The sequence below is a fragment of the Hylobates moloch genome, unplaced genomic scaffold (assembly GCF_009828535.3).
Source record: "Hylobates moloch isolate HMO894 unplaced genomic scaffold, HMol_V3 SCAFFOLD_10, whole genome shotgun sequence".
Taxonomy (NCBI): Eukaryota; Metazoa; Chordata; class Mammalia; order Primates; family Hylobatidae; genus Hylobates; species Hylobates moloch.
The window spans coordinates 104,436,570-104,452,878 of NW_026652285.1; the positions used below are offsets into that span (position 1 = coordinate 104,436,570).

Below are 16,309 nucleotides of genomic sequence, written 5' to 3' on the forward strand. Positions count from 1 at the left end.
TCCGAGGTTCGGTTCCTAGAAACCTGGAGGACCTGGGCCTGGTGTCCTCTGTGGTGATGGAGACAGAGCTGGCGGGAGCCATCGCTTCCCTACCCTGGGCCAACCAGGGCACCACAGACCCCCAGAGGGAAGCCAAGGCAGTGACGCTCCCGGGACAGTGGCCTGCCTGCTCACCCACAGATAGGGCGCCGGGGTCCCGGTGGGATTCTGGGCAGTGGAAGGCAGGTGACGTCCGTGTTCCTGGCTTGACAGCACTTGCGAGTGGGACTCCAGGGACAGCGAAGGATTCACTTTGGCTGGAGCAGGAAGACTGTTTCAGAAAGGAAGGGAGATGCCAAAGTCCTTAAGTGCCAGGTTTAGTCTCTGGGTTTGATGCGCCAGGAAGTTTGGAGAGGAGGTGGGGAGAGCAAGAGACGGGTGTGGTGTGCAACGCGATGTCAATCCATCTAAAAACAGTTTGGCTTCCAAGAAGGCCTTAGCAGGGCGCGGGGGGTGTCAGGGGTTACAGAAGTCATTTGGAGGATTAATCCAGCCAGATGTGTCCGTGGTCTCAGAGAGGGGACCAAGGGCAGGGCTGATTTGCGAGCTCGGGATGTGCTGTTTCCTTCAGGAAGGGGCCCCACCTCCCTGGGCTCTTCGAGGAGAGGGGCTGTGTGATTTGAGGCCAGAGGGGCCTCTCCCTCCCTCACATCTGAGCAGGCGACAAGGCTGCCTGCCCTAGAGCTGGCCCAGGGCGGCTTGGAAGCCTTTGCTGGGCTCTTCCCTGGGCAGCGGGACCATGACAGATGAAAGAACCTGTTTCTCATCTCTCCAAGCTGTGGGCCCCCCTGCCGCTGCCCCTGCCCCTGCCAAGGGCTACAGACTTTTCCAGCTCAAGCCCAAATCTCCTCAAGTGATGCCTATTGAAGAATTCCAAGGTAAGAGGATGGACCTGGGACTCCATCAGCCCCCCTGACACCTGTTCCCCAACCGCCACTGGAAAAAGACGGTGCAGGACAGAGGACCGACACCTGGCTCAGAAAACCCTCCTGGAGTAGCTGGGTCAAGGTTAAACTGAGTCTCTCTTCCCTACAGGCCTCCCTCCCCAAGGGAGCTAGGAGCAGGTATGAGTCAGAAGCCAACCTGGGCACAGTGGGCAGGCCACACAGCAGGCAGAGCAGATGCCAGAAATAGCCTGTCCCGGCTCCCCTGGGAGGTGTGACCCAGGGGCTCGCCTTGGTGAAGCAGAATCTGGGACACACGGGTCACCGATGCTGCTCTTTGGGACACTTAGAGGATGCCTCACCTCCTCATTGTCTCTGGAGGGACAAAGTGAAGGGGGCAGGACCAGGTGGCCCACAGGTGGGAATGCCCACCGTCTCTCCTGGGCACAGGCTGTTTCTCCAGGGTCTCCTATGCCCTTGACCACTGGGTCAGTCCCTCCTTATCCCATCACAAAAGAGAAGCTGGGTCCTCTAGAGATACACAGATGGTGTTTCAAGAGGGTGGCTGGTGTCCTTCCTTGTTCGGGGGCAGCCACGTCGGCTTTCTTGCTGGAGGGTGGGCGGGTGGGTGGGTGAGTACTGTGTCCCTTCGTAGGAACATCAAGGGATGCCCCCCCATTCTTAGGGATGGTGACCTTCCTCACCAAATCCTCCATTGACAATGTGGGGTTCACCTCCAATCCCTGAGAGCCTTGTCCCAGGCAGTCACGTGCTTGTCTGGTCCTCGGAGCGGAGCTGATTAGGCAGGGGTCAGCCTGAGAACCACGTAGGGGTGGGGTGCAGGAGGCGGCAGGACATGGTGGTGGTGGTCCTTGGTATGAAACCATGTGCTTCCAGGAACAGCAAGTCAGAAGCTGGGCCAGGACCAGGGGGAGGCATGCAGGTTCCCAGGGCTCCTGCTTTAAAGTGGCACTCACTCTTAGCATCCTGCAAAACAACCAAACTTGCAGAAAGCTCAGGCTAATAAGAAAGGGTCTGGCAGGTGGGCGTTTTCCTCCCAACCATCTTCCAAAGCAGCATGGGCAGGAGCTCCTGGCCCATTGCATCTTGTCCAGCGTCCATCCATGCATTCATCCACCAGAGGATACCACGGTGAGCGCCGTGAACCCAGGCGCCGCCCTGCCCCAGTGCACAGCCAGGTGGCATGACCCTGCCCTCCTTGCATGAATCACTTTCTAATCACCCTGGCACGTGGGCATCCTTCAGCGAGCGCTTGGCCCTGGTGCCCAGCCAGGCGTTAGCAGGTGCTGCCCACTGGCCTTCCCTGGTTCCCTGCCCACAGGGCCAGGTGGGAATCCCTGGGCTCAGCCTACCCAGGTTCTCCTCCGGGCTCAAAGCAGGGAGGCCTGTCTCTTCCTGAAGAGGGTCAGAGGCCTAGGGCACCTTCCGGTACCTTTTCCAAAGATGCCTTCCTCCCTCCATGCATGACCTGGGGTGAGTCCTTCTTCGCCCTGTGCCTCAGTTTCCCTGAATGCTCGCTGACCATTGGTATTTCTCCCACTTGGCCGGCCCAGACTGCGAATGCTACGGTCACTCCAACCGCTGCAGCTACATTGACTTCCTGAATGTGGTGACCTGTGTCAGCTGCAAGCACAACACTCGAGGTCAGCACTGCCAACACTGCCGGCTGGGCTACTACCGAAACGGCTCGGCAGAGCTGGACGATGAGAACGTCTGCATTGGTGAGAGGGAGCGGACATGGTACAGGGAACTTGCTGGAATGCGTGCAGGGTGCACTGCACTGCGAGGTGGCCTCTGGGGCCCCCTGCATCAGAATCACCTGGGGAGGCTGTGGGAATTCTCCCTCCAGGGCCCACTCCAGCTAAGCATCTCTAAGGACAGAAAGCTCCAGAAGCTGCTCTATTAGTAACCTCCCCTTGCGGTTCTCCGGCAGGCACTGGAGTTGCAAAACTTACCAGTGGCCTTTCCCTCTCTGGGCAACTGGAGGGGACACTGACCCTTCCTGGTTCCAAAGAGCTGTGACTCTGGCAGGTGGCAGAGGCCACTGAGCATCTGTCTGGGGCTGCTGGGGCTGCTGGGGCAGGGGAGGCGGTCCCCCTCCACAGCTCCTTTCCAGAAAGGTGGAGGAGCAGCCTATCCCTCCTCCTGGGGGGGGCCCAGTTGGGGGCCAAAAGATGGCCTTGCTGTGTGCATTTGGGCAAGTCCCTTCCCCTCCCTGGGCCTCAGCTTCCTCATTCATCAAATCGGGAGGCCGATCAGATCAAAGGTTTTCAGCTCTTTTTTGTGGCTGAAGCTTTTCTTCAAACGCTTTACTAGACCAGGTCCAGCTATAAAGCTGCTCTTCACCCCTGGTGGGCACGCGGTCTGCTTTCTTCCAAGTTCTACTCAAGGACTGGCTTTGGGGTAGAGAAGGAAGTCCATCAGGGCCCTGGGCCTGGGCAAAGACCAAAGCCATGACCGCCAACCAAAACGCACCAGCCTGGAATGGTTGCCCCTGTCATCAGTAAAGGCCAGGTCTTGGCCCCAGGGGCTGTCCCCCAACCCTGCCCAGCCAGGCCCCCTGGGACACCATCGCCCATCCCCCACCCAGCAGGAGGCTCTGGCTGCACAGAGGAGGGGCTCCTGCAGAGCTGGAGCTGTCGGTCTGAATTATGGCGGCAGCTGTCAGATAATTCCATCAACTCTAAGCGATCAAAGCCGCTGACGTCACAGGGGGCCAGCTGCAGGGACAGGGCAGGGCCTTTGGATCCAATTAGAGGTGCCCCCACCCTGGCACCCTCCTCCTCTCCCTGGCTCTCCCTGCCTCCACCCCCAGACCCAGCACTGAGCTGCAAGGTTTCTCAGGGTGGAGGATATTCACCCTCTCCCACAGAGCCCCAAGGCAACCAACTGGGCCCACCCCGGGAGCAGGAATAGGCTGTTCCTCCACTCCCCTGGAAAGGAGCTGTGGAGGGGGGCCACCCCCACAACACAGCAGCCCCAGACATGCTCAGTGTCGGAGTCATAGTTCTTTGGAGATGGGAAGGGTCAGCGACCTCCCTAGTTGCCCAGAGAGGGGAAGGGGCTGACCCAGGCCACACCAGTGCCAGGGCGGGGAAGGTGAGGCTGGGACATGTTTGATCCCAAGGAAGGAAGCTGGAGTCTTCTCTCCAGGCCTGGACACCCTGGGCAGTCCCCACCCGCCGTCCAGCCGCGGGCTCACGTGGACCCAGTGTGGGGAGCATCCCCTGGGGAGTGTGGAGATGCTCCCTGCGAGGCCGGAAGAGTGTGGGTCAGAGCAGACGGCGCCCACAGGTAGCCCTGACCGCGCGCCCGTGCCCGTGTCCGTCCAGAGTGTAACTGCAACCAGATAGGCTCCGTGCACGACCGGTGCAACGAGACCGGCTTCTGCGAGTGCCGCGAGGGCGCGGCGGGCCCCAAGTGCGACGACTGCCTCCCCACGCACTACTGGCGCCAGGGCTGCTACCGTGAGTGCGCGCCGGTCCCCCGTGGGCGGGGCCTGCGTAAAGGGGGCGGGGCAGGCCCGAGGCAGTGGGCGGGGCCTAGTGGGACAGGGCAGGGGCTGTGGACTGGGCCTAGCAAGACGGGGCAGGGCCGGGGAAGCGGGCGGGGCCTAGTGGGACGGGGAAGTGGCGGTGGGCGGGGCCTCGCGAGACGGGGCAGGGCCGGGGCAGTGGGTGGGGCCTAGTGAGAACAGGGCAGGGTTGGGAAAGTTGGCGGGGGCCTGGTGAGATGGGGCAGAGCCAGGGGCGGTGGACGGGGCCTAGCGAGACGGAGCTGGCAGGTGGGCGGGGACAGGATACTGCGGGGGTCCGGGGTCGGGCCGAGGGGCGGGTCCAAGAGCTCGGGGCGGGGCCTGATGCGACCTGGGGCACCGTGGTGCCTGGTGGGAACTACTAGAAAGACCGAGCTGGGGTTGGTTGGAAAGGTATTTGCGAGGACAGAGGGAGGGAGGCTGCCCGAATCGGCGTTAGCCGCGGGCACAGAGTGAAAGGAGGCTCCAGGCGCGGGAACAGCACGTACACAGCTCTGGAGACTGCAGGCGCGTCTGAAGAACGGCACCGAGGCCAGTGGGGCGGGGAGAGAGGGGCAGCGGTGGGAGGCAGCTGGGGGCCAGATCTCGCCCGGGCGCCGTCACCCTCAGAGCGGGGACGTTTCGCACCCAGCGCGCCCGGAGCCTCCTACACCCCCGGCCCAGACGGCGCCCCCGGGAGCTCGCACACCCCGCTTCGCAGGAGCTCGGAGGTTGGGGGAGGGGACCGGGCCACGCCTCGTGCTGACCAGCCCATCCGCCCGCAGCCAACGTGTGCGACGACGACCAGCTGCTGTGCCAGAACGGAGGCACCTGCCTGCAGAACCAGCGCTGCGCCTGCCCGCGCGGCTACACCGGCGTGCGCTGCGAGCAGCCCCGCTGCGACCCCGCCGACGATGACGGCGGTCTGGACTGCGACCGCGCGCCCGGGGCCGCCCCGCGCCCCGCCACCCTGCTCGGCTGCCTGCTGCTGCTGGGGCTGGCCGCCTGCCTGGACCGCTGAGCCCCACCCGGGGGACGCTCCCTGCACCCGGAGGCCGGAGGTCCCGGGGTCCCGGGATCCCGGGGCGGGGCCGGCGTCCGAGGCCGGGCGGCGAGAAGGGTGCGGCCCGAGCTGCTCCCAGGTGCTACTTAGCAGGGCCCCCCGCCCGGCCCGCGCTCCCGCCCGCACTGCCCTCCCCCCGCAGCAGGGGCGCCTTGGGACTCCGGTCCCGGCGCCTGCGATTTGGTTTCGTTTTTCTTTTGTATTATCCGCCGCCCAGTTCCTTTTTTGTCTTTCTGTCTCTTTTTTTTTTTTTTTTTTTCTGGCGGTGAGCCAGAGGGTCGGGAGAAACGCTGCTCGCCCCACACCCCGTCCTGCCTCCCACCACACTTGCACACACGGGACTGTGGCCGACGGCCCCTGGCCTGTGCCAGGCTCACGGGCGGCGGCGGACCCCGACCTCCAGTTGCCTACAGTTCCAGTCGCTGACTTGGTCCTTTTTCCTATTGTTTATTTTTCCTGCAACCCACCAGACCCCAGGCCTCACCGGAGGCCCGGTGACCGCGGAACTCACCGTCTGGGGGAGGAGGAGAGAAGGAAGGGGTGGGGGTCCTGGAAACTTCGTTCTGTAGAGAACTATTTTTGTTTGTATTCACTGTCCCCTGTAGGGGGGACGGGGCGGGAGCGCTGGTCACCGCGGGGGCCGATGGTGGAGAATCTGAGGAGTAAAGAGTTTGCTCACTGCTGCCTCCACGGCCTGTTTTCTTTCTGTGTTGGGGACGCTGGGCAGGTTTGGGGCTTAGAGAGGAATCCACAACAGAGCCTTAAAGAAACGGTTTCCCCACTGGGGCCACCGTTTCCCTGGGCCTTTCTGTGGATTCCAGCAGGCAGTCCCCCCTCCCTGCAGGCTTGGCTGGCAGAGTTCTCCACCCCGCGGCCAGGCTGCAGGTGCCCCACCTGTTAGGAGCCTCCCCACACTGAGAGGCTGTCTTTCTCCTTTCCCAAGAAAGAAATCCGGAGTGTATTGGCCCTTTTCTACAGAAGTCCAAGGGAAATGACTCAGGGAGAATCCTAGTAGAGGTTGAATCCAATGCTCTGATTTATACTCTGTCTCGATGGCCACCTCCGATGGATGTGTCATCTCAGACCTGTTGCAGCCGGAGCCTCAAGTCCAATATCAGGTGAAGCTGAACCCACAATTCGGCCACCGCCTCCTTCCAGAGTTTCAGATGGCCGGGTGGGCAGAGGCGGGCAGTGCAGAGACCCCAGGCGTGCCGGCCCTGTCTCCCTACCTTCTCAAGATTAGGGAGGGATGCTGGAGGGGACGGGGCAGCTTGGGAGTGATGAGAGGAAGCTCCTAGATTCGGGGCTCATCCCCTGGGGCCTGTGCTTCGGAGGATCCAGCAGTTCTCCCAGCCCCGCTTGGTGTCTCCAGCCCTGGGGCCACACTTCCCCCTTGGTCCAGCCTCCTGTCCACCTATGTTTATTTCAGAGCAGTCCCGGGGGTCCGGTCCTGGTTGCTAACTGCTCCCACTGCTCCACCTGCAGGTGCTCCCAGCACTGGCTTCTGCCACCACACCTGTTCTTTCCTGGCTGCGAGGTTTAGACCTGGGTCCTTCCCTTGAGCCCCCAAAGCTAAGCTAAGACCAAGTGGAACAAACTTGGCTTTGGGGACAGCAGGAGATTACAACACAGAAAAGGAGGGGGAGGTACAACGGGACACTGCATAGGACTCACAGCGTCCCGAGCCCACACACCAGCCCCTCCTGGCCTCCTCTCTCTGCTCCCACCCCCAGCACCCTGCTGACCCGGAAGTGCCTTCCGCCAGGCCCTGCATCCTCCTGCAGCTGGCCCATCTCTACCCTCACGTTCTTCCTTATGCACAGAACCCCACTGCCTGGGACCCAAAGCGCCCAGATAAAATAAAACACCTCTGTGGGGCTTCTTGTGGATAGGAGTGGCCAGGGGACGCAGCTCTGGGCAGTGAGATGTAAGCAGGAGTGATGGGTGGGCTTCCAGAAAGTTCTTAAAAGTCATCCCTTCCTCCACGCCCCACAAAGCCTCAGCTGTCCAAGTTTGTGGCTCTGGTTTTTCTCTCTCATCCCTCCCTCTGCTCTTCAGTCAGCAGGATGGGGAAGGAGCCTTCCTGAGACACTGAGCATAAGAGTGTCACCCTCAGGACAGTGAAGGGTGGAGCTGGGGGTGGAAGTTGCAGAGCCTGGGACACCTGCCTTGGCTGCAACCTCTGCACTGCTTTTATTTATCTACTTATTTTTATAGAGTTGAGGTCTCACTGTGTTGCCCAGGCTGGTCTCAAACTCCTAGGCTCAAGTGATCCTCCGGCCTCGGCCTCCCAAAGTGCTGAGATTACAGGCGTGAGTCACCGCACCGCCTGCCTGTCTTACTGTGTGAGAAAAAAAATAAACGTTGATGTGATTAAAACACTAGAATTTGGGTTTTCTGTTCCATGCACACTTTCCAAGTTCTTGGCCCTCCCCGATTGGCATCCAGGCCCCCTGAGTCCTCTAAGGCCAGAGAGAGACTGAAACTCACCCTTCCTTGGCCACAGCCCCCTGTGGTGACCCTCAAGTCACCAGGAAGAGGACTGTCCATGACTCAGGCCGAGGAGTTCACCTCTGTCCAGAACAGGACTGCCCCTGCCTTCCAGTGAGCACAGGGCAGCCGAGCAGAACTCACCCCAGAGAAACAGCAGCGCTGGCCGCAGTCAGTAAACAGCAGGTGCTTCCTCCTAGTCATCAAGATGATAAAATATCACCTAGAAGCAGAACTAGAGGCAGAACTCGAGACAGGGACAGCAGGGCCCAGCCCCAATGGCCAGCCCTGGCCAGATCCATGCGGCTGGGGGCCCTGGAGCGTCAATGACATCCCAGCACTGTTCTTGTCTGGAGGCAAGTGGGCCACCCTCTGTCAGGCACCAGTGCCAGGCTGGCATGGGGGGCTGCAGTAGAAGCCCCTGGTGCAGAAGGTGGGCGGCTGAGGGCTGTGAAGAGGCCCACACGGTGGTGCAGAGGGCATGCCTCTTTATGTCACCCTGGGTGTGTCCCCGAACACCCTCGAGGGGTCTGGGAGGTGGGGGGCCTCTGTGGGCACTCACTCTGTCCTCTTTGACCTCTGTCAGCTGGGCCCACGCTGTGTCAGCTTTTCTGGCACCGGCCTGTGCATCCAGGGCCGGGGAGGTGGAGCTTGTTGTAAATCAGAGTGGCAGCCCCAGTCCCCGGGGACACACTCAGGCCCTGACCTCCCCGGAGGGTGGAGGGAATGTTGCCAGTGGCCATTTGGAAAAACTCTGACATCTTCCAGGCAGCAGGAGAAGGAGAAAACAAGGTCAGCGGAGCCCAAAGTCCTAGACCATCCTCTTCAAATGGCACACCCTTGTCCCCAGAGCTCATATTTTGACATCTGGTTCTGGGAGGTGAGGAGGAAAAGGCTCCCATTGTGCAGCTTGGATCATCATCACCGCATCCCCTGGGGTACTGCATTAACCCTCACCTGCACCCTAGGGCAAGGTTTTCAACCTTGGCACCATTGACCTTGGGGGCTGGGTAATTCTCCATGGCAGGGGGTGGGGGCTGCCCTGTGCACGTGGGATGTGCGGCAGTATCACTGGCTTCCGTGTGGCACTTCAGTGTGCCCCATCCCCAGTTGTTGCAACTCAAAGTGCCTCCAGTAATTGCCAAATTGGGGGCAAAATCGTCCTAGATTGAGACGCACTGCCTCAGGAGGCAAGGATCGTCATGCCCATTTTATAGAGGGTAAGTGGAGGCTAGGAGAGGCAAAGTCACTTGCCTGGGGTCACAGTTTATAAGGAGCAGAGGGGAGAATTGAACCCAGGGCTGCCTGACTCCAGAGCCCAGTGTTTCACCCCCAGGCCAGGCAGCCCTGGGCAGGCATCGGGCATCCACTCCCAGGCGGGCGGCCGCAGCTGCCCCCCACCTCCGTGCCTCCAGCTGCCTGCCTCCTTTGGCGCCCACAGCCAGGTCAGGCTGAGCAAGGAACCCTGGGGGGCCCAGCTTCATCTGAACCCCTCTGCTGTCGGGGAAACCCCTCCCCTAGCCCTCTGCGGCAGCGTGGCCTGTCCCCTGCCCCCACCCACTCCCCTAAATAAGCAGAATTGCTGCGTCGGCACTTCCTGCCCAGATCATGCCTTACGGTTACGAGGCATTTATGGGAGCCTGGGGAGCAGCCAGCAGCATCTCCTGGCAGACCTGAGCCTGCCTCCCTGTCTCCCCAGGGGCCTGGTCCATCCCGACACATCTCAGCCAGAAGCGTTAAGGGAAAGGCCCCAGGAAGAAAAACATTACTTATTTATTTTTCTGTTTAAATCACATGTCACAACTTGTAGGAAAGTTCGAAGATACAGAAAAGCAAAATCGTAATAATTTTTGTATTAAACTCACCCACAATTCTTCATCCAGAGCTAATAACTATTAATACTTTCTTTTTTTTTTTTTTTTTTGAGACGGAGTCTCACTCTGTTGCCCTGGCTGGAGTGCAGTCGCGCGATCTCGGTTCACCGCAACCTCCACCTCCTGGGCTCAAACCATCATCCCACCTCAGCCTCCGGAGTAGCGGGAACTACAGCTGTGCACCACCACGTCCAGCTAATTTTTCGTATTTTTGGTAGAGGCGGAGTTTTGCTATGTTTTCCAGGCTAGTCTCAAATCCCTGGGCTCAAGCCATCCTCACTCCTCAGCCTTCCAAAGTGCTAGGATTACAGGTGTGAGCCACCACGCCCAGCATAACCGTTAATGTTTTCTGATAGATACTTCTAGTGTTTTTCCACAAAATAAAACCCACACTCAGACATCACCCCCCACCCCTGCATTTGCTAAGCCCTAGCACTGAGGCTGGACATGCCTTATTTCAAGGGTCCCTACAGTGATGCTGAGCGTGGGATCAATTAATATAATATGGTCGTCTTACAGCTCCACACACCAGGGCTCTGAAAGCGTCCTGGCCAGGGACCTTAGCCACAAGCACCAAAAGAAAACACCAGGTGATTTAAGAGGCAGAGGAGATTATTTGAAGGATCACAGACTCCTTAGACACATGTCAGGAGAACAAGGTAAGAGTAGGGAAAGTGGGCCGCGCGGTGGCTCACACCTGTAATCCCAGCACTTCGGGAGGCCAAGGCAGGCGGATTACCTGAGGTCAGGAGTTCGAGACCAGCCTGGCCAACGTGGCAAAAACTTGTCTCCACTAAAAATACAAAAATTAGCCAGGCGTGGTGGTGGGCACCTGTAATCCCAGATACTTGGGAGGCTGAGGCAGGAGAATCCCTTGAACCTGAGAGGCGGAGGTTACAGTGAGCCAAGATCGTGCCACTGCACTCCAATCTGAGCGACAAAGCAAGATTCTGTCTCAAAAAAATAATAAAAATAAAAATAAAAACTAGCTGGGTGTGGTGGCAGACGCCTATAGTCCCCCCCCACTCGGGAGGCTGAGGCGGGAGAATCCCTTGAACCCAGGAGATGGAGGTTGCAGTGAGCCGAGATCACGCCGCTATACTCCAGCCCAGGCAACAGAGCAAGACTCCGTCTCAAAAAATCAAACAGCTGAGCTCGGTGGCTCATGCCTCTAATCCCAGCACTTTGAGAGGCTGAGGTGGGTGGATCACCTGAGGTTAGGAGTTCGAGACCAGCCTGACCAACATAGAGAAACCCCGTCTCTGCTAAAAATACAAAATCAGCTGGGCGTGGTGGTGCATGCCTGTAATCCCAGCTACTCAGGAAGCTGAGGCAGGAGAATCGCTTGAACCTGGGAGGCGGAGGTTGCAGTGAGCCGAGATTGTGCCACTGCACTCCAGCCTGGGCAACAAGAGCAAAACTCCGTCTCAAAAATAAACAAACAAAACAAAAAAGAGGAGGTAAAGTGGAGTCAGGAAGGGCACCCAGTATCCCGCCCAGGGTGGCTGGAGAGCCAGAGCCTCAGATGCTGCCCTGGGCACAGCCCTCACCCCCAGGGCTGCCCCCCGCTGGCCTCCCCACCACAGCCCCCACCACACACCCGCACCCTCCAGTCCAGCATTTCCCACTCCAACATGGGGTTGGCCTCTGTTTCCTCAACCAGAGGAAGAAAACAAAGAAGGAACGTCCACCGAGGAGCGGGTGTGTAAGTTGCCCGGGGTCGCACAGCCAGGAAGAGCCAGAGGCCAGGATTCAAATGCACTCTCTGGGGCAGGCCACACAGCCCCGCGCCTTTTTTTATTTTTATTTTCCCTTTATTTGTTTATCTTATTTATTTTTAACAACAATGGCCTCATCGTATACACATCCTTCTTTAGCCTGCTATATAAAACTTAGCACTGTATCTAGACTATCAAAGGAGGTCTTTTAAAATAAAACAGAGGCCGGGCATGGTGGCTCACGCCTACAATCCCAGCACTTTGGGAGGCCAAGGTGGATGGATCACCTCAGGAAAGGAGTTCGAGACCAGCCTGGCCAACAAGGTGAAACCCCATCTCTACTAAAAATACAAAAATTAGCTGGGTGTGGTGGCAGGTGCCTGTAATCCCAGCTACTCCGGAGGCTGAGGCAGGAGAATCGTTTGAACCCGGGAGGCAGAGGTCACAGTGAGCCGAGATCGTGCCACTGCACTCCTCTGGGTGATAGAGGGAGACTCCTCTCAAAAAAAACAAAGAGTAATGCAAAGCCCCACCTTTCATTTTTTGCCCAGCCTCTCACCCTCTTCCCCTCCCAGCCTGGGCCCGCTGGCAGTGGGACTCCGGCTCCCAGGGCAGGGGGTTGCCATGCGCCCTTCTGACACCTCAGGGTCTGGCCTAGTGCCTATGCTCTTGGTGGCACAGGAGACCTTGCTGTCCCGCAGGGGCGGCCAGGTGGAGGCACCTGCAGCCAAAGTGCTCCAGATGGCTTCCAGCCAGAGGCTCTCTCCCTGGATGATGGAGCAGGTGGCCCTTGGGACCCAGCCAGGAGTAGCTGGAGTGAGGCCCAGAGTCCTGGGAGCTCGTGCCTTTCACAGCTGACCCAGTGCCCACAATTCTGCCCCTGAAGGGGAGGGCAGCTCCCCAGGCAGAAGGTCAGTGAGCTCTGGAATCTGATTTGGGCTTGAAGCTGTCCCCCACCACCTGCCAACTATATGACCTTGGGCAAGTTCCTCAGTCCCTCTGTGCCTTGGCCGTCTCCTCTGTGAAATGGGGATGTTAAAAATAGTGCCTGCATGGTGGGGCCGTTGTGAGGAGTGAATGAGTTGAGCCTCGCAGTGTTTAGAACAGGGCCTGGCACAAAGTCAGCCATCCGTAAGTGTCAGCTGCTATGATTGCTTTGTTTCCTCTGTGCCCCCCTCCCCAAAACCTGCCAGGAGGCTTCAGGCTCACTCACACCTCCTTTCTCACTCACCATATTCCTGAGCACCTCAATGTGACCAGCTTGGCCCAGTGAACGAGACACACACAGGCTCTGCCCTCCCGGAGCTCCCGGTGGGCCCCTTGCTAGCACCTGCCTTACACACCAGGCAGGATTGAGATTCTTTGTAATCTGCAGAGGGGCCCAAGCTTTTGTGCCAACAAGAAGGACCAGGAAGATTCCCGAAGCCCCTGCCCGCCCCACCACCCTCACCTGGCCAAGCCCGGCCCAACTCAGCAGGCCCCAGAAACCTCGGTGCCTGTTCCTCAAACACCCGGACACCTCCTTCCCCTTTCCGCTCCTGCCCACAGGGGGTTTAGGATTGGGGACAGGGTTGGTTGGGGGGTAGGGGACGAGGGCAGAGGGAGGCTCACAAGACTGGGGAGGTGGGGCGTGAATGGGACAGTCGCGGACCAGGAAATGGAGGTTCCAGCGCCCTTTCTAGCAGGCACAGCTGACTGTGCCACCTGCCTTCAGAGGCTTCCCCATGCCCAGTTAAGGATGCATGGGCCCCCTGGCTTGGCCCAGCAGGAACATGAGGGCCAGGCAGGGCCAATTCCCAAGAAGCTGAGCTTGCGAGGGACCCGTGGAGAAGACGGGCCTGTAAGTCGAGGACGGGGCTCCTGGATGCCCCCACAGTCCAGGCCAGGCTTGCAGTGCTGGGGGGTACAGGCCCGGACAATGCCTTTGGCAGGGTGGCTTTGAGACCTGTGACCCGAGTTTGGCACAACCAGGCAGTGCTAACCCCGGAGACCAGCATCCCAACCTCTGGGTGTCAACACGGCGCCCCCTGCACTTCCAGGGCTAGGACAAGAGCACGGATGGAGGCTCCTGCACCATGTGTCTGGATATTTAAAGCTGCCCATCAAGCTGTTGAATAAAGTTCAGCCAGTCCTAGACAAGCAATCCCTTCACAGTGACCTGAAAGGCTGGGCTCAAATCTGCACCCTTGGACTCCTCCAGCTGCGGCCAGCACATGGTGGGGTGGCTGGGCCTGGCTTCCCCAACCAGTCGCCCTACCCAGGCCCTGATCCTCGGTGGCCTAGAAGGAGTGTGCAGGCTCTGGGGGGCACGCCCCTTAGGCCCGTGGCGGGGTTGGGGAGGCCCCGAGCAGGGCTGTAGATGCCCAGCCTCACCTCTTGGGGCCCCCTGGGGCCACAGAAGCTATCAGGCAGCCTCTGTGACCCCTCTTGGAAGACCGGCCACAAATAGCCACGGTCGCATGGTGCACACAGGGGCAGAGCTCTGGGGTAGCATTAAACCTATGAGTGGAGACATTTGGGCCTACCCCCAGCCAGCCAGTGCCTGCTGGGCCAGCAGCAAATGCCTACTGCTGCATGTGCCAAGCTGGACAGCCCTCTGCCAGCCACTGGGGCAACCAAGGGAAGTCTTGAGTGAGAAGCAGCCTCAGTTCAGACTGACGTGTCAGGGGCACGTAAGCCCTGGTGTTGCCGGTTCTTTAGATCAGCATTTCCCTGGGGACCAGTTTCATGGAAGACAATTTTCCCATAAATAATCAGAGGGGGGATGGTTTTCAGGTGAAACTGTTCCATCTCAGATCATCAGGCATTAGATTCTCATAAGCAGCATGCAACCTAGATCCCTTGAATACACAGTTCACAATAGGGTTCGTGTCCTATGAGAATCTGGCAGGAGGTGGAGCTCAGGCGGTGATGCTCACTTGCCGCTCGCCTCCTGCTGTGTGGCCCCATTCCCAGCAGGCCATGGACTGGTACTGGTTTGTGGCCTGGGGGTTGGGGACCCCTGCTCTAGATGTTTCAAGAAAAACCAGAAATCTCAAGTTTAATGTCAACCTTTGGATTTTCAAACATTGACAACTACCTTGTCTATCTTTAAAATCATGGGGACCAATTCTTCAAAAAGTCAAACAGAATTAACATAAGATCCAGCAGTTCTGCTCCTAGTACAGGTCCTCAAAGAACGGAAAGAAGGTATTCAAACAAAAGCTTGTACACAAATGCTCACAGTGGCATGATTCACAATAACCAAAGGCTACTGGGAAAACAACACAAAAGCCGCATTTGGGAAACAAATTGTCCATCAACTATCCATCAACTAATGAATGGATAAACAAAATACTGTACAGCCACACAGTGGACTGCGATTCAGTCAGAAAAAGGCATGAAGCACTGATATACCTACGATGTGGGTGAACTTAAAAACATTATGCTGGCCGGGCGCAGTGGCTCACGCCTGTAATCCCAGCACCTTGGGAGGCCGAGGCAGGAGGATTACCTGAGGTCAGGAGTTCAAGACTTGTAGGGACCAGCCCTACAGGGTCTGTGGGGTTTTCTCCCCGTGTGTGGAGATGAGAGATCGTAGAAATAAAGACACAAGACAAAGAGATAGAAGAAAAGACAGCTGGGCCCAGGGGACCACTACCACCAAGACACAGAGACCAGTAGTGGCCCCGAATGCCTGGCTGTGCTGTTATTTATTGGATACAAAGCAAAAGGGGCAGGGTAAAGAGTGTGAGTCATCTAATGATTGATAAGGTCACGTGAATCACATGTCCACCAGACAGGGGGTTCTTCCCTGTTAGGTAGCCAAGGCGGAGAGAGAGAGGACAGCTTACATCATTATTTCTTCTATGCTCTTTTCAGAAAGATCAAAGACTTTAATACTGTCACTAATTTTGCTACTGCTAGCTAGAGGGCGGAACCAGATGTACAGAGTGGAACATAAAAGTGAAACAAGAGCATGACCACTGAAGCACAGCATCACAGGGAGACCGTTAGGCCTCCGGATAACTGTGGGCGGGCCTGACTGATGTCAGGCCCTCCACAAGAGGTGGTGGAGCAGAGTCTTCTCTAAACTCCCCCAGGGAAAGGGAGACTCCCTTTCCCGGTCTGCTAAGTAGCGGGTGATTTTCCTTGGCACCGACGCTATTGCTAGACCACGGTCCGCTTGGTAATGGGTGTCTTCTCAGATGCCGGTGTTACCGCTAGACCAAGGAGCCCTCTAGTGGCCCTGTCTGGGCATAACAGAGGGCTCACACGTCTTCTGGTCACTTCTCACCGTGCCCCTTCAGCTCCTATCTCTGTATGGCCTGGTTTTTCCTAGGTTATGATTCTAGAGCAAGGATTATTATAATATTGGAATAAAGAGTAATTGCTACAAACTAATGATTAATGATATTCATATATAATCATATCTATGACTATATCTAGTATAATTCTTGTTATTTTATATATTTTATTACACTGGAACAGCTCATGCCCTCGGTCTCTTGCCTTGGCACCTGGGTGGCTTGCCGCCCACAAAGACCAGCCTGGCCAGGCCAACATGGTGAAACCCCATCTCTACTAAAAATACAAAAAATTAGCCAGGGGTGGTGGTGGGTGTCTGTCATCCCAGCTACTTGGGAGGCTGAGGCAGGAGAATTGCTTGAACCCAGGAGGCAGAGGTTGCAGTGAGCTGAGATCGCACCATTGCACTCCAGCCTGGG

General features: G+C 58.0%; 1 protein-coding gene across 5 annotated transcripts in view; it reads left to right on the plus strand.

The window, feature by feature from the left end:
* Nucleotides 1-7,900, plus strand: part of NTNG2 (netrin G2) — a 79,593-nt gene extending 71,693 nt beyond the window's left edge. For 3 of the 5 annotated variants that reach the window (XM_032165476.2, XM_032165475.2, XM_032165473.2), the window contains 4 exons: nt 816-917; nt 2,498-2,665; nt 4,277-4,411; nt 5,244-7,849. In XM_032165476.2, the coding sequence (XP_032021367.1) occupies nt 816-917; nt 2,498-2,665; nt 4,277-4,411; nt 5,244-5,479 (641 nt within the window). In that variant the 3' untranslated portion in view covers nt 5,480-7,849. Of the gene's footprint in view, nt 1-815; nt 918-2,497; nt 2,666-4,276; nt 4,412-5,243 lie in introns of all 5 variants that reach the window. The other 2 variants (XM_032165478.2, XM_032165477.2) reach the window with 2 other exon arrangements.
* The last annotated feature ends 8,409 nt before the right edge of the window (nt 7,901-16,309 follow it).